This window comes from Aspergillus ruber (assembly GCF_000600275.1).
Source record: "Aspergillus ruber CBS 135680 unplaced genomic scaffold scaffold00035, whole genome shotgun sequence".
In the NCBI taxonomy this organism is placed as follows: domain Eukaryota; kingdom Fungi; phylum Ascomycota; class Eurotiomycetes; order Eurotiales; family Aspergillaceae; genus Aspergillus; species Aspergillus ruber.
This window is the reverse complement of record NW_024467331.1, coordinates 78,719-95,133: the sequence shown is the minus strand read 5'-3', so window position 1 is coordinate 95,133 and position 16,415 is coordinate 78,719. Positions and strand designations below refer to the sequence as shown.

The following is a 16,415-nucleotide window of genomic DNA, read 5'->3' as shown; positions in this document are numbered from 1 at the left end:
TTGTCTCCATTACGACTGTTGGTATGAAGTCTGCCAATTTATGGTGCGTGGGAAAGCACAATGGAAAGAATACTCGATCTAGCCGCTCCCCAGTACACTTTCCGCTCGATTCCAGTATATTTAGCATATAACATCGTCGGTTGATCTCAGCAGTTTACGCATTGAGAGTCGTCCGGGAAACCACCATGGCAGCTCCTCCCACGAGTGGAGGCAGTTCAAGACACTGTCGAGATAGTCGCCCGTTGGTGCGCCGAGAATTCAAAGTTTACATGCGCTAGTGAAAGCTACAAGATTATTGATTCCAGGAAGAGCTGGCTCGTCGCGGATTTTGCTAGCTGGCACTCCTTGACATGCAGTACACATCCTTTCGTCTTTGTCAAGAATATATTGTCCGCGTTTCTGGAATTATATACAGTCCCTGAGAGACGAAATCTTTTTGGCATGCTATAATCACGAGCTATAGTAAGTGAGCAGGCTACTGTTTGCATGGTTGTAAAACTAACATCGAGAAGTATAACTATGTCAAACACTGGGCATCAGAGCCCTGCCGCAAGTCTTGCTCGTCTATCTTTGGCTCTTTACAAGCCTATTGCTTTAAAATAGGAATATATGTCGAAAACATGCCTGAAAAGAAAGAAGACCAGACAAGAGCCGTGAACCGCGCCGTTGTCAGCATCGGACCGATCACCGCTAGATGCTTCGTAGTTCACCATCTACTGATTGGACGTTAAATTATACGGCGTTTGCTGAAGGCCATTTAGTATGTTAATGTACATCTGAAGATTGATGGGATGTTGGTTAATGATGCAGGTGGACTTCGTTGTGTAACCCTACTCTCTGCAAGGCATTGTGGATTATTATCTGCACTGCTGCGGTCGTCCGGTCTATGGAACATCAGCAACGCTACTGGGATGGAACAAATTGCTCGAATATTGTCGGATGTCTGAAAGTAGTCTGGGCAGCCTGTCAAAGACACGTCGCAGAAACCAAGAGACTGCACCATACTTAGTGATCTCTGCATGTCTCCTTTGCCTTTTCCCTTTCTTCCGGGCATGCGCGTTTGGGGGAGATGATACCATTCATAAGATCGAACTGCTTGGTAGTTCTATCACTCGTGTTCTTCTAATGGTGCTGCACGCGCTTCCAAGACGAATGCCGACAAACAAGCCAAACCACTTCCTCTTTCGTTACTCTCGCCAATCTCTTCACAGAGGGAACTCACAAATCTCCTTGCATGTGGATGGGAATTGCAACAGATCGGCGGGTTTTCAACGTCTCACGCATGGAAAATAATGATGCTCTCTTGTTCACCCCTCGCCGAATATTACCCCCCCCCCCCCCCCAAAAAAAAACTGCGAATGCTCCCTACAAGAGAGCTTTTTGGTACATTTCCTGGTAACTCAAGTGGTGTATTGTGCTCGTGCTAACGCATTGCAGTAGACGATTGGGAGATGTTTCAAATTTTGTCCTCATCGCAAGGTGGCATCTCGTGATCAAGTCGATGAATGCACGGGTCAACACATCTGGCAGCTACTGCCATGGATACGGGCCATGTGGCGCCTAAATAAGTATGTTTTCCTTGGTCAACAACCCGGAACGTGGCTAACAATGTTAACTTTCAGCACCTTCATGTATCAGCATGCGATCTTGTAGAATCGCAAAAGAATCAGCTCTAAATTCTCTGGCTATGCCGGTTTCTCCCTTCCTTCATGATAACCTGTGAGGGCAATTATTTGACTCTCGACGCTGGCTTCCTTGGCAATTATGCTTGCCATATGGGCGGCCTGGTTTCTTTGCTGCTTTAAAGTACGCTTAATCCTCTCGCCGTACTATTTTCATCGAGCTAATAAAAAGAACCAGGATTATTTTCCATTGGACCTACAATAACCTCACCCATTCTGTTTGTCCTCGATTTCGTCTCCTTTTTCTCAATAGCGTCCGGGATTTCGACCACAATTCACTAAAATAAGGTCACGGTCTTTTGGTTATTTGCAATTGCTTGAATTGTACTGACAGATCCTTGTAAAGACATCGCACTCTTTGACTGACCTTGTACTATATTATGGCACCATTTCTTCTTTGGTGATTCTTTTCCGCGCAAGCCGGGATAACCTCCAAATTTTGTACATCAATCTGACCTGTGCTCTCAGTGTGTGTTCTAAGGGTTGTTATCCCCTTTTTTCTTGACATTCTTAGTCCAGTGTGGACATCCTCCGGTGGAATAAAGGCTCCAAGTATGCAGCCCTGATCCATGAAGCCCTCTCAAATTTAACGCTAACGCTGATTTCCAGATCAAGCCCGATCTATATATATACTTCTCCATTATATACATATCCACCAGATATGGCGAAAAGCTTCATTGTCGCACCTACAGATTTTCCATCATGGAAGGTTTCCATTCCAATATGTCGAGTTGGAGAGGATGTACGAAAATGTTAGGAATGTAATAACCCATTACCTCTGTCGCGATAATATAAGATTTTCCCGATAGACGCTCCAGAAAATACCGACGCAGCGTACAGCGTGCTCTTCCGCGTGTTGCTAAAGTTGGTATTTCATTTACCCTTTTCTCAAAGCACCTGTTAACATTCCACAGAAGATCAAAGCCCCCCAGCGCTCTAGCAATACGATAATCGCTCCTTCGGGTGTAATCAGGACTTGATTCATATATATGCACCCGAGAAAGACAGCGATGAAGGGAGTTAAGCGTCAACGGAAGTCACAGACCAGTCGTGCATGAATATCTGGAGCAGCCATTCTTGGCCAGCAAAACGCCACCTGTTATGCGATATATTACAATTTTCACGAAGCGATGAAAGCTGGAAGGATTGCCGGTAATGATTTTCTCTGGTTGTCCGTTTAATGCATCATTCACACTCATGTGGTGCCGCTTTTGTCAACTGGAACCCTCAGCCTTGCTGGGTTCTCTTCTGCCAAATCATCGGCGGTAAGTCTAGTATGTTCCATCCGATGAGTCCAGAAATGTTGACCAATTCTAGAAATTTAACAATAATGGAAAATATCCAACTGCTGTCGTTCACTGCTCTTGTTTCTTGGACAGCCCTAGCACCACTTACCCCAACCGCTGCGTTCCTCCGAAAAGAGGTCGAAGTCCTTACATCCAAGACCGGTACCGTCGAGAACAAAGAGACCGGCGATATAATGGCCATTATTATCAATAAATTTACTGAGTGATCAACCGCTTACACCAAAATACACTGTTGGCCTTGTTGCTTGTCCTCAATGCATTGCATGTGAGTGTTTCCTTTCCTAAATGAATTCTTTCCGTATCACGAGCTAATCTCTTCTCTAGGCCACTTAAATAGAACAAAAGGGTGTTCTCGTAAAGGCTTGTCATATATATACAATAAGCGACGATTATTGTACAGCGCCATGTCTGAGTTTACTTCAAAGCAGATATTCCATTCAGATCTTGTACAGTGTTCCCAGCATTCGGAACTTTTAATCGTGCAAAGTCAGATTGGAGAAAATGGCCAGGACGTTTTCCCTCTGGCATAATTCTTTCGTACACATCGTAAAAGAGTAAGTCATGTTTAGTCGCAGATGACAGATGCCAGTTCTATATCAATCTGCAAAGTTCGGTGGAGCATCTTTGTTCAACATATCTGCGATTTGTTGCCGATATCAACGACGACAGAACGCCAGTTTCGATCTGTTGGCCTATTTTTTATATCACGCAGGTGAGCGTTTTTGTCTCATCGAATTGTTTCCGAGCTTGTTACTAATAACCATCCTTGGATGGACAGGATTGCCCTTGTACATATTTGCCATATGTTTTGCTTCGCCTTCGCAACGGTCTTACTACCGTCCGATACCCCGACCAATTCAGCGAATAATTGCCGGAGAGGCTCTGAGCTTGTCCAACTGTCCGAATTATATCTCAATTTTATACATACCGCGCGGTGGGAAAGGTCACCCCGAGTCTTATCCGGTGACCACACAAACAAGGATGCTTTATGAAAGAAGAACTGGCAATGTTTCTTGCTTTCTACATATAGTATCTTATATATACAGCAAGTCGAAATTTGCAATGACGCAACGCGCATTGAGAATTCATGAGTAGTTAATCTACTGGATGTCACAAAACCCTCAATTTATAGCTTCTGCACCCCGTCAACATGGTTCTTTTGGCTTTCCTGGCGTGAAAATATGTTTCAACAGGAGAACCACTGCGGAGAATTATGGTCATTTGAATATTACGGGAATCGAAATGCTTGCCTACATAATGTACTGCGAGTTAATTGGAAAGCCAAAACTGTTTTCACTTTCCCGTGTGGTTTGTTGGCAGGCTATACGATACGACTTATTACTGATGAGGTCTGAGCGGAAGAACACACGGTAAACTTGTCCCAGATACTGACGACACTACATTCATCCGTCCGGAAGGGTCGATATGGACACAATTTGCGTCTTGTACCAGGGCATCACGTTTCGCGGCTAGGCATCAGCACGAGATAGTCAGGAGAGGATCGATATGGTTAAGAAGCATGCGGTTTCCGAAGGTTTTGAAGACACTGGAATTTGGGTGTCCCATTATCGGATTACTATTGCAGATTTGGGGGCAGTTGACAGAGAAAGCGAGGCCCTCATCGGGATATGGTTGATATGTTATCCAATTGATTGTATTAAAGACCCTAAGTTCATTCCGTGCTAGACATTAACAAGTAAGAAAGAAAAAGAAACGTCATCTTATCATCAATCATGCAACAAATCCCATCCATCCAATCGCCCATACCAACGCCAATCAGAAAGTTTTAAATAAGACAATCAGAAGAAAGTAGTCCCGAAAACGCAGAAACAAATTACCAGAAAAGGAGGTCAAATATCATCAACAACAACAACTCTCTCCACAACCCAATCCACCGTCGTCTGTCCCTCAACCCTCCACGATCCATCAGTCCACATATCAACCATCCAATACCTCCAATTCCAATCGCTTTTGCCATTATCCCACCACATACCCTCACCACCACCTTTCCCTTTCCCCTTGCCCTTACCCTCGGTCGAGAAATCAAGATTAACATTCCGATTCCCCACGCCCGGAACAGCGCCAGCGCCGCCAGTCATACCTTGCCTAATCCGCCACTCGCGCTCCACACGTTCACCAGCGCGTCGTGCAACAGCGTCTTCATCTTCGGATTGGTAGAGATCGCATTTGTTACACTCTGTGCAGCGCGAGCCGGGGTTTGGGCGGAAGTGTTCGCAGAAGTGCCGGTAGCCTTCTGGTTCTTCAGGTTTGTCATTTTCATCTTCGTATTCGTCTACTAGATCTGGAGGGTTGTTTTCTTGGTTTCGGCGGGGTGGGCGACGACGGCGGGGTTGGAGGACTGGATCGAGGGGTGGACCTAGGGCTTTGCGGCAGAGGTAGCACATGGAGTAGCCGCAGACGCAGGTTAATTTGTTGCAACCGGACGATTTCACAAAAGATAGTCCGCACCGGGGACATGTTCTTTTCACTGCTGCCGTGCGGGCTGCTTCAACTGTTGCGCGTAGATCAAGTAGCAACGGCTCATGACAAACATGCGGATCACGCCATGGTTTTTGACAGGTAACGCAACTAACCCGTCGACAAGCCGGATGCGCACAAGTAAACCGTTTCGGACGGGCCTTGAGACACAGATTCAACAGCGAATTCTGCAAAATAGCAGGAACGGCAGATGGGTCCACCAACCAGAGAATGAACGTAGGAACCGCAAGTAAACATATCAAGTCGATAAACAGGATGGTCATGACAATCATAGCAGCGAACCCATTAGTCCGAAACCGCCATCGCACTCCGCGAACCGAAGGATGATAAACCGGATCAACCTCAGCGTACGAGCAAAATGGACAGCGAATAAGCTTGTACTGCGATTTCAGCAGCGCCTCGCTTGCCAGTCGATCCTCGAACTTCCGATGCGTCTCGAGCCCAGCCTTATCCAGCAGAATCGCCCGCTTCACGATGTTCGGATGTAAAGTCCCCTTGCAATTCCCGTGCGAGAGCGGCGCAAGACATCTCAGCGTCGACCGTTCACTGTCAACGGATTTATTCCACCCCTGCCCGAAAAGCGCTTCATGCACAGTCCTCTGTATACACCCGTAGCATATGACATGCCCAGCCACCGAACACGTCGATATCTGCTCGAACGTCACGTCAGACAGACAGCACTCGCATTCATATAGCGCATCCGCAGCCTTGGCCTCGCTCTCATTCAACTCCTCCGCCATCCGGAAATCCTTTTCTTGCTGCTCCTCCTGTCTCTGCTGCAATAACGGCGCCAATAACGCCTCGTACAGTTCACGATCTAACTCCGCACATCCCGTCTCTTTCAACCGCGGAATTACTTCTCCGTCCGCCCGCCGCTGCCACGTCAGTAATGGATGTTCCTCGCGATCCTTTTTCCGCTTAAACGACGGGAACAGGTTATTAAACGTCGCGCGCCATGTCCGTCGCGCCAGATCCCGTAGTATAGGCCTCGCCCAGTGATAGCAGAAATTTACCTCTGCGAGAACCGCGTCAACGGTACTCTTGCTCAGCGCTGTGAACTCTTTCCCCAGGACCATCTTGACGGCTTCTTTGTACTCATCGGATCGAAACCGTTCTTCGTAGGGTACTGCGCCTTCACCATCACTCCCAACCACTTTCTCACCACTACCACCCCCCGATCCAGTATTATCACCGTCAGGAAAATTCCACCTCCCCCCAACCCACTCCTTCTTATGCCTCAACAACTCCTCCACACAGACCTCAACCCGACTATCCCCATCGAACCTTACCAGCATCTCCCGAAATACTTCGACCTTGACATCCGGAAACACCCGGGCGAGAGTTTGTAGCGCTGCATTCAGTTCTTCCTGCTCGCGGTGGTGTTCTTCGAGTTGCTCTTTCGTTTTTGAGAGGGATGGGCGGGTGCGGGTGGTGAATGGGGCGCGGAGGATTGTGCTGCTGGTGCTATTGCTGGCGGAGGTAGACGGGGTGTTGTTGGTGGTGAGGACGGATGTTGGGCGCCATGGGTTTTTTATTGAGGTCGATGGTCGATGGCGATGGTGATTATTCTGGGTATTCTGGTTGTTTTTATTCTGGTTGCTGTTGTTGTTGTCTGGATGCGTCGCGGGGGATGAAGACGAGGATCTGGAGAAACTAGGGACAGATAGCGAGAGTACCATCGTTGTTGTTCTTCTTTCATCGAAGAGGGTGCTACATTATCGAAACAGTAGAATGCAAAGTGGTTGTAGGGTGTTGGATGCTGAAGGGTAGAGATGACGAGGTGTGACTTGACAGATGCTCTTTTTCGGAGACTGCGGGGAGTTCTCGCAGCTGGTTATGTAACCCTTCACCTTTCTTTTTCTCGGTCAGAGCTGATTGCAGTCTATTATTGTCCTTTCTATTATTTTGCTTTTGTTTGAGGATTATCCAATGGTTATTGATCCGGCTTACATGTCAGCGCATCGCCGGATCGCCTCGTCTACGCCATAGATCGGAATGTACGGAATTAGATCAAATCGGATCAAAAACGGAAAATGAACATAGAATTGCATCGTATAAAAACATCATGACTTATATACACATTCTGGTACTCCGATAATCCCCCATTACCATATTACTAGTTTACAGCTTAGCCTTAGCGCCCTCCAGGAGCTCAGCGCCAGCGCCCGTAATCGCCGGCTTACCGGTCTCCACAACCGTAGCCTGGAAGACAACCGTGTTTCCTTCCTTCCACATCTCCGTTTTGAGAGTTTGGCCAGGAAGAACAACACCTGCAAAGCGGACCTTCAGATTCTTGAACTGTCCGAACTTGCCGAACACGTGCTTGCCAGAGACACCCAGCGAGCACAGGCCATGCAGGATGGGGGTTTTGAAGCCGCCGACCTTGCTGAATTCAGGGTCGATGTGCAGAGGGTTGCGGTCGCCATTCAGACGGTACAGAGCGGCCTGGTCCTCGGAGGTCTTCTCCTCAACGACGGCGTCGGGCTGGCGCTGGGGAGCCTTGTACGCGTTGGTGGCGGCCTTGGGGCGAGCGGCGGTGGGTTTGGGAGAGCCGCCGAAGCCACCGCTGCCACGGATGAAGACAGTCGACTCGTTGTAGAACAGGTCCTCGCCAGTCTTGGCGTCCTTGGTGGTGTAGCCGGCGACCACGAGGGCGGCGTTGCCCTTGTCAACGACATCGATGAGCTTAGGGTAGGTGAGGGTGTTGGCGGCGGTGGGGATGGGGAATTTGCGGACCTCCATGTACTGCTCACCGTGCAGCAGCATCATGGGCGAGAAGTTGGCCACAATGTCTTCCATGTTCCAGGGAGTGGCGGTGTTGAACCAGGGAATCACACCGTAGGTGGGCAGAGCCTGGAAGTGCTCGTTGTTCTCGTACACCAGAGGGAGGTCAGTGCGTTTGGCACCCAAGCTGAGGTTGTATAGGATGATGTCGCGGTCGACGTAGTCAAAGGGTGTACCCTCAGCAGACAGGCTCTTGGCCTTCTCGATGTTCTGCAGAATGCTGCCCTCTCCCTCGGAATCACCGCCCTTGCGGTTAGCCATGTTGGCCATGATTCTCTCAGCACCAGCCTGGCCATCCTCAGGGTGGTCAGCACGGCCATCATCAAAGTTGATGATCTTCTGTAAGTTCTTGGCAACCTCCTCGGGAGTCAGCTGCACATCCACGGGGAATCCGTGACCGCCAGAGCGCTGCCAGCGGGTGCAGGAGAACCAGCCGCTGCCACATTCGTACAGACCCTTGGTGCCAGCTCCAGGGACGTTGTCGGAGCAAAGGAGGACGACCAGGGGAGCGACGTAGTCAGGCTTGAAAGACTGGACCATCTCCTCAGGCATGATGGTACGGGTCATGTTGGTACCAGCGTTGGGGGCAATGGTGTTGACCTTGATGTTGTACTTGGCGCCTTCGAGGGCCAGGGTACGGGAGAAACCAAGAATACCGAGCTTGGCGGCAGCGTAGTTGGCCTGACCGAAGTTACCGTAGATACCGCTGGTGCTAGCAGTGTTGACAATACGGCCATACTTCTGCTTAAGCATGTAGGGCCAGGCGGCCTTGGTGACCTTGTAGGTACCGCGGAGGTGAACGTTGACAACGGAGTTCCAAAGGTTGTCATCCATGTTTGTGAAAGCCTTGTCACGCAGGATACCAGCGTTGTTGACCAGGATATCGATGCGTCCAAAGGCGTCAATGGCAGACTTGACAACGGCATCACCGTCTTCGCAAGAGGCCTTGTTACCAACAGCCTGGCCACCCAGCTTCTTGATCTCCTCAACAACGGGATCCGGGTTGACCAAGTCGTTCACGACGATGGAGGCACCAAGCTTAGCAAACTGCAAGGCGTATGCGCGGCCGAGACCACTGCCAGCACCGGTAATAAGGGCAACCTTGCCCTTGAAGTTGGGCTCCTCGCCAGCGGTAGCACTGGGAACCTTCAATCCATCCTCCAACAAGCTCATGAAGTCAGCAGGGCCAGTGGGGTAGTCGGGTTGAGAGAAGTCGTTGACATCGTTCCACTTTCTAGCGATGGCACCAGGGGTCAACGAAGCATCAGTCTTCAGGAGAGCACCCTTGGCACGCTCCCAGCGGAGCTTGGCCATGTGGCCACCACCGACTTCAAAGATCGAGCCAGTCTCTGAAGTGTTCGAGGCGTGGGCCAAGACGGCCACCAATGGAACTACCCAGTCGGGCTTCAGGTTCTCGAGAACATCAGGGGGCATAACAGTAGCGGTCATACGGCTCGCGGCTGTTAAGTTAGATACAGTCCTTCGTAATCAAGGATACAGCAACATACCAATAGGAGCGATAACATTGGCAATAATGTTATACTTGGCACCCTCCTTAGCAAGAGTCTCCGTAAATCCAACCTGACCCAACTTGGCAGCTATTCGCCATTAGCACCCAATCCAATATCCAGAGTAACATAGGCCACTCACCGGAATAATTAGCCTGTCCAAAACTCCCAAACAATCCCGCAGCCGAAGCAGTGTTAATCACCCGCCCATATTTCTGTTTCCGGAAGTGCGGCCACGCGGCCTTAGCACACTTATAAGCACCATATGTATGCACCTTATTAATCAAATCCCAGTCCTGGTCCTTCATATTCTTAAAGCTGACATCGCGCAGGATACCGGCGTTGTTGATGAGCACGTCCACGCGGCCGAAGTTCTGAATTGCGGTGTTGATGATGGCTTCGCCGTTCTCGACGCTGTCATAGTTGGCGACGGCTTTGCCGCCGGCGGAGCGGATTTCGTTTACCACGACATCTGCGGCCTTTTCCAGAGTATTAGTATAGGCCCTTTATTGGAGTATAGGACATATGGCGTGTATGGATATACCTTTGACGACTTGCCCTCACCGGCGTGAGAACCACCCAGGTCGTTGACGACGACGTTGGCGCCTCTCGAGGCGAAAAAAGTGGCATATGCCTTTCCAAGACCACCGCCAGCACCGGTAACGACGACGGTCTGGTTATCGAAGCGCAAGTCGGACATTTTCAGATGAAGTTATGAGGGTGAAACAGAGAAGACAGGAGATCCGAGGTGAGATTCAAAGTTCCGTACTCTCCGCACTTATCTCCGCGGTTAATCAGGAGAGTCAAGGAGAGGATGATATAATCAAACAATAATATAGTGATGAGAGATAGTAATTAGAGTAAAGATAGGATACAGAGGAGAATAAAAGAAAGAGAGGGGGAGGAAATCCGGGGGTATTAAGAACGGTCGCGCAAACAGCTCTCGGTTGCTTCTGGGACCTCGGCTCGGAGTTGGTCTGGAAACGATGTAATTAATTACGGTACAGGGAATGCGACACCCTACTTCACATGCCGATGTCTGCCGTTGTTCATTAATTACATTGAATTACATCTGACAATTCCGGGGAATCTACTCCCTATTCCAGATAATCATTCATTATTGCCTGTGTCAAGTTATCCTGTTCGTTCATATGCGCATGATCACAGAGTTATGTGCACAATTAGTTATGTACAAGCACTGACTCAGCCACGTGATGCATAAACTATGCAATACGTCATCGTAATGTGCTTCAGGACCAGCCAGTGCGTACTTTCTATACAATGCTCTGGAAGAAAAAGTCTATGCAAAAGTCTGTCTTATATAGTTCAAAATCGGATTAAAACTTGTAGGATGCACTGCCGTGCCCTTAAAACATTCAGCCTAAACAATTCCCCCTCCGCTCGGATTTCTCTCCGCTCTGCGACTCTGATATATATATCTCCCCTCTCCACAAGCATACATGCTCTACAATACGTACAACACAAGCCAAGGCCTAGTACAACCATCACAATGCTAGAAATCATCGACGACAAATCCCAACACTGCATCCCTTTCCTCCTCGACCGCGTAAAAACACACCAAGAGCTTTATGCTTCGAACCCAGACCAAGCCCCGCCATTGTTTCTGGGGTTGAATGGGGTTCAAGGTGCTGGCAAGACGGTCCTGGTACGCGCATTTCCTCCCCAATACCTGATTCTATGCTAATTGTATAAAAATAGGTCTCGACACTGCAGAATACCCTCCGCAACCCCCCTTACTCGCTCCCCGTAATAACCCTCTCCCTCGACGACATCTACCTCACCCACGCCGACCAAGAACGTCTCGCAACAACAAACCCGCAAAACCCCCTCCTCCAACACCGCGGCCAGCCCTCTACGCACGACCTATCCCTCGGTCTACAAGTCTTCAAATCGCTGCGTGAAGGCAAACCCACGAAGATCCCGCAGTATGATAAATCTGCATTTAGCGGGCAGGGGGATCGCGTGGATGAGGGGAAATGGGAGGTTGTTAATAAAGAGGGGGAGAGGAGGGTTGGAGTAGTGATTTTTGAGGGGTGGTGTGTTGGGTTTCGGGCGTGGAGTGATGATACACTAAGGGAGTTGTGGGAAGGTGCGGTTAAGAGGAAGCAAGAGGGGAATTATAATGGGCGACTGGGACATGTGAGGTTTGAGGATGTGAGGGCTGTTAATGAGGCGTTGAGGGAGTACGATGCGTTGACGGAGTATGTGTTTTTCTCTGGGTTAACTCATTGGAAGAGAGAGATGCTAATCGATGGGTACAGCCAGTTTGATGCTTTGATTCACATGTGAGACTGTCCGTTCTCTCTCGGGACTTGATCACATACTAATCGTTGACTAGCGACGCGCAAAACATCCACTATGTTTATGAATGGCGACAAGAACAAGAGCGCACTCTCCGCGCAACCAAGGGCACCGGCATGATCGAGGAACAAGTCAATCATTTTGTCGATGGCTGTACGTTGCACCAATTCAATCTGCGCGGTAGAAACTAACGATGATAGATTACCCGTCCTACGAACTCTTCACGGAGACACTCCGGAACGGTGCTTTCAGAAAGAAAGGCGTTCCCGAGTCGGAATCGAAGGGGAAGCAGTTGCGTCTGGTTGTTGATAAGAACAGGAGAGTTCAGGATGTTCTTTTATACTAGGACAAGAGCCGTACACCTACATGAGATAATACTACGAATCTCTACTCATAAAAATAATTGGGTTGTCTGAACGTTTCAATTGGGAATCATAAATCGTAGCGCTAATTGAAAAGAAGGCTTGCCACCAAACAACCCATTAAAAATACTTTTTATTTTTAAGAAAGAAAATAAACCCTCGCCCCAGAGCGAATCTAGTTCATCTGGCGGATGAGAGCGTTGATGTAGTCCTCACGGTTACCAGTGTCACCACCCTGGATGAAGTGCTTGACCTTGCGGGGGTGGAAGCCACCAGTGGGGTTGGAGAGCTTGAAGGGCCAGAGGAAGTTGTTGGCCTGCTTGAAGTTGGGACCGACGGTGTAGATCTCGTGGATCAGGTCCTCCATGCAGACAATGCCGTACTTGCCGAGCTGCTCCTCGATGATCTGGTTGTCGGTGAGGGGAACACGCTGGGCATTGACCTTACCGTAACCGCGCTTGTAGACAAGCTCGCGGACGGACTTGAGGTTGGGGTAACCGTAGGCGATGTAGGGGTTGACAATGGTCAACATCTCCTGGGTGGCCTTGGTGAGACGGATGAAGACACCGTTGTTGATCTGGATCAGACGGAGGAGCTGCAAGATCTTGCGGGGCTGAGGAGCGATCTTGTTGATACCCTTGATACGCATAACGAAGACAAGCTTGGGCTCCTCAGGGACGTAGAAGTTGCCCTGCTGACGAGCGACACGACCGAGGCGGATCTTCTCACGCTCACCATCGCGGTACTCCTTGACGTAGGACTCGGCACGCTTGAAGATAGTAGAGCGCTTCTCCTTGTTGGCCTATGGTTCATTCAGTTAGCATCGGTGCACCGAACAAACTCCAACAAAAATAAACAAGATAAGCATTGTCAGACCCGAAAGATGGTTAACAAGCGACAGCATTGACTTGGTAGGTCTAGTCGCGTGGTGTGTTTTATACATCATGTAATGGAACGAAACAAAAAAGGGAAAAATTTTTTTTACTGACCTGCTTCTTCTTCTCGAGCTCCTCACGGCGGACAGCGCGAGACTGCTCCTGGCTCTTGCGCTTCTTGAGGAGGGTCTCGGGGACGAGGACCTGGTCCTGGGTGGGAACGGTACTGTGAAGGTCAGTTCAGTCTGTCCGCAAGAGTAAAATTTCGCCGAGTGTAAGAATTGCAGCTACAGCGCCACATTCTCAACTGAAGGCTAAAGGGTAATAAACTCGACGAAATCAATTTGATCAGTGAGGCCGGATACGTTCGCCAGACGACCATCCCCTTCTGTTACTACTTGCGCATATTTCAGCAACAAAGATTCGCAGACTTTTCGCAATGACCCTGGACAAACAGTATTGGATCCTCATCCGACAATACCCCAAGCCTAACGCTCGGGAATTTATGTTGATGCCACTCGTTGCATTGTTTCCAGTCAAGATTTCGCAAGACCAGATGCAATCCAACGACAGCCCACAACAATATTTTTCAAGGAGAAAGCCATTGCGCCTTCAACCTCAACACCCCAGACACTTCCAACCCCTTCCCTCAGGTATATCAGACGAGACAGGTATGAAAAGTCGCGGGAAAATCGAGCTGGTGCCAATCGGCCAGAATTGACCGAAGCATCTCCAGCGAGAAGGACAACTATAAACTGAACCTCACATGCTCGTAGCGAATCGAGGAGATTCAAAGAGAGGCATACGCAGCAGTAGAGGCCATTGTGACGGTCCTGAAAGAGTTCGCGAAGTTGGCGATGGGCGAAGGTTGTCGTGCTGGAAAGGAAGAGAAAAAAAGTTCGACAGAAGTTGAGAAAACGGGTTTGTGGGTGGAGTCCCGCTAGGCTTAGTGTGGTTAGGCTAGTGTATCCACACGCTAAACCGTATGTGGGAACCAGCCCTTATCTACTTTACCGATAAGGGCCTGTGTCACATGGCCGATGCGGAGATAACATCTGGATTTCATCCCAACGTCGATCGCAGTATAGAGTATAGCGCATACTAAATATTGCAATATATCAACATGTCCACCCGCCGCGGTGTAGGCCTCGGTGCCTTTACAAATCGCACCCAAACCACCCAGTCCTACGCCACCCACGGCGCCAACCTCCGCTCCACGCATGCCTCATCCCTCCAAACCCAGCTCTCCGTCTTCCAATCCGTCCTGCACAGCTTCGCCCTAGAACACAGCTCAACCATCCGATCAAACCCCACATTCCGCGCTGAATTTGCGCGCATGTGCAATGCGATCGGGGTCGACCCTCTGGCAGCCAGTAACGTGAAAGGGAAAAATGGACGGAGGGGATTGGGTGAGGGGGGTAGTTTCTGGACGCAGATTATGGGCGGGGATATGAATGATTTTTATTTCGAGGTTGCGGTGAGAGTTGTAGAGCTTTGTCGGGAGACGAGGAGTGAGAATGGGGGGTTGATTGGGGTTGAGGAATGTCGGAGGAGAGTGGGGAAGGGGAGGGCGATTGGGAGTGGACTTGAGGTTACGGAGTATGCATCGTCCCCGGTCACATTAAAAAAGACCATCTTTAACATGCTTACTTGGCAGGGACGACATACTCCGTGCTGTAAAATCCCTTGAGCCCCTCGGCTCCGGTTTCTCCATCATCTCCGTTGGCAGCAAGCAGTACATTCGGTCGGTTCCCAAAGAGCTCAACACGGATCAGGCCACCGTTCTTGAAGCCATCCAAGTTTTAGGCTTCGTCAGTGTCTCCATGTTACAATTGAATCTGAACTGGGAGAGGGCAAGAGCGCAGACTGTCGTCGATGATCTTCTGGCGGATGGCCTGGTTTGGTTAGATGCACAGAGCGAGGAAAACGAATACTGGTCGCCGCAGAATCTGTTAGATGACAGTGGGTGAATGTGTGCTATTTCCTTCAACAAACATTTGTAGTCGATTCCTCCCCATTCCCAGCCCATCACGGCCCTGATAGACAGGATCTCTACCTGTCAAACCTCAATTTCCTTCTCCACTTCAAGGAGCCCGAAAAACCGCACCAGGCATCATGCCCAGCGTCTTAGACAGACCAGGTTATATACAGACCGCGATACCCGTGTACTTAGCTTTTATGCATATTCTCCTAGCGCCAAATGGGAACCGTTTTCTCTCGAATTGATTTGGCATAAAAAAACAAAGAGCAGAGTAGGAACATAGCCTTACTCGCTATGCAACTTGCCCATGCTTGTCAGAATCATTTGGCCATGTCTGGTGAATGAGCATTTCATCACTAACCAAGTTCGAAGTGAGACTGACTGCTGAATCGAAACAAGTGGGCATCTTTGTTCAATGATCCGTCATTTTTCTGTAATCACTCTACAGATATCTAATAGTATCTTTGCATAAATTTCACCGTAGCAGCACTAACGCTAGCATGGTCTGTAGATGCTCAATAGGGAACTCTCACTCGAAGTAGCTACAGGAACAAGGGCCCTTCAGGAGAAAAATAGAGGAATAGGCGACTCTGGACGAAACCGGCAATGGAGCCGGCAGGATGGGCACCCGGCCCACTCCTAGTGACTGGGCATCTACGGCGATTACAGTATGAAAGTAACCGGCAGAAACATTCCGGATTAGGCCAGTGGGAATAGGCAAGAGAGAGCAGGGTCTACAGTTGTTTTACTTCTTTCTCTTTTGTTTCACATTGATCCCAGGTTACCGTCAAGTATAACAAAGGTAAAAATTTGCTTAGAGGAAGTGAACAGGGGCATAAATAAGACAAGGACAAAATGGGAGGAATAAACCTCTAGTCGAGACCGTGTTACTCTAGCTCCCCAATCAAGGGTGAACACAAACCTAGCTCAGAGACGGATTCAGGAGTCGATTATTCCGGTCCAACGAGGTCTATATAGAAAGGGCTAGTGCAAACGAAGAGATTCATTGCCTAATGTACGTGGGCGTATGCAGCTAATTGAGTGCTTGACTAGCTATGTGTGCGTACACGCTGATCTAGTTATACAAAGAATCTC

At 49.2% G+C, this 16,415-nt stretch overlaps 5 protein-coding genes across 5 annotated transcripts; 2 read left to right on the top strand and 3 right to left on the bottom strand.

The window, feature by feature from the left end:
- Positions 1–4,609: 4,609 nt before the first annotated feature.
- EURHEDRAFT_416458 (uncharacterized protein) lies at positions 4,610–7,403 on the bottom strand. The gene has a single exon (XM_040782955.1). The coding sequence runs from the start codon at positions 7,165–7,167 to the stop codon at positions 4,840–4,842; it is 2,328 nt and encodes a 775-aa protein (XP_040635089.1). The 5' UTR covers positions 7,168–7,403; the 3' UTR covers positions 4,610–4,839.
- A 206-nt stretch (positions 7,404–7,609) lies between these two features.
- On the bottom strand, positions 7,610–10,480 carry mfp (putative peroxisomal multifunctional beta-oxidation protein (MFP); the record flags this gene model as incomplete). The annotated part of the gene is made up of 4 exons (XM_040784993.1): positions 7,610–9,732; positions 9,781–9,870; positions 9,923–10,259; positions 10,325–10,480. 4 exons carry the CDS (start codon positions 10,478–10,480, stop codon positions 7,610–7,612), a joined length of 2,706 nt encoding a protein of 901 aa, XP_040635088.1.
- A 436-nt stretch (positions 10,481–10,916) lies between these two features.
- Positions 10,917–12,516, top strand: EURHEDRAFT_416455 (TDA10 family protein). Its single transcript, XM_040782954.1, has 5 exons — positions 10,917–11,446; positions 11,500–12,002; positions 12,063–12,086; positions 12,140–12,255; positions 12,303–12,516. The coding sequence occupies exons 1-5, from the start codon at positions 11,291–11,293 to the stop codon at positions 12,446–12,448; spliced, it is 945 nt and encodes a 314-aa protein (XP_040635087.1). The 5' UTR covers positions 10,917–11,290; the 3' UTR covers positions 12,449–12,516.
- Positions 12,498–13,745, bottom strand: EURHEDRAFT_526277 (60S ribosomal protein uL30; the record flags this gene model as incomplete). The annotated part of the gene is made up of 3 exons (XM_040786981.1): positions 12,498–13,266; positions 13,454–13,565; positions 13,735–13,745. The coding sequence occupies 3 exons, from the start codon at positions 13,743–13,745 to the stop codon at positions 12,640–12,642; spliced, it is 750 nt and encodes a 249-aa protein (XP_040635086.1). The 3' UTR covers positions 12,498–12,639.
- Positions 13,746–14,417: 672 nt separating this feature from the next.
- Positions 14,418–15,556, top strand: EURHEDRAFT_416453 (ESCRT-II subunit protein SNF8). Its single transcript, XM_040782953.1, has 2 exons — positions 14,418–14,938; positions 14,997–15,556. Exons 1-2 carry the CDS (start codon positions 14,463–14,465, stop codon positions 15,307–15,309), a joined length of 789 nt encoding a protein of 262 aa, XP_040635085.1. The 5' UTR covers positions 14,418–14,462; the 3' UTR covers positions 15,310–15,556.
- Positions 15,557–16,415: the final 859 nt, after the last annotated feature.

Excerpts from the sequence above, each read along its gene's own strand:
- EURHEDRAFT_416458 (XM_040782955.1), bottom strand. The coding sequence starts at position 7,167 with ATGGTACTCTCGCTATCTGTCCCTAGTTTCTCCAGATCCTCGTCTTCA.
- EURHEDRAFT_416453 (XM_040782953.1), top strand. The coding sequence starts at position 14,463 with ATGTCCACCCGCCGCGGTGTAGGCCTCGGTGCCTTTACAAATCGCACC. Across the intron at positions 14,939-14,996 it reads AGTGGACTTGAGGTTACGGA|GGACGACATACTCCGTGCTG; the intron begins GTATGCATCGTC and ends CTTACTTGGCAG.
- EURHEDRAFT_416455 (XM_040782954.1), top strand. The coding sequence starts at position 11,291 with ATGCTAGAAATCATCGACGACAAATCCCAACACTGCATCCCTTTCCTC. Across the intron at positions 12,087-12,139 it reads TTTGATGCTTTGATTCACAT|CGACGCGCAAAACATCCACT; the intron begins GTGAGACTGTCC and ends ATCGTTGACTAG. Across the intron at positions 12,256-12,302 it reads CAATCATTTTGTCGATGGCT|ATTACCCGTCCTACGAACTC; the intron begins GTACGTTGCACC and ends TAACGATGATAG.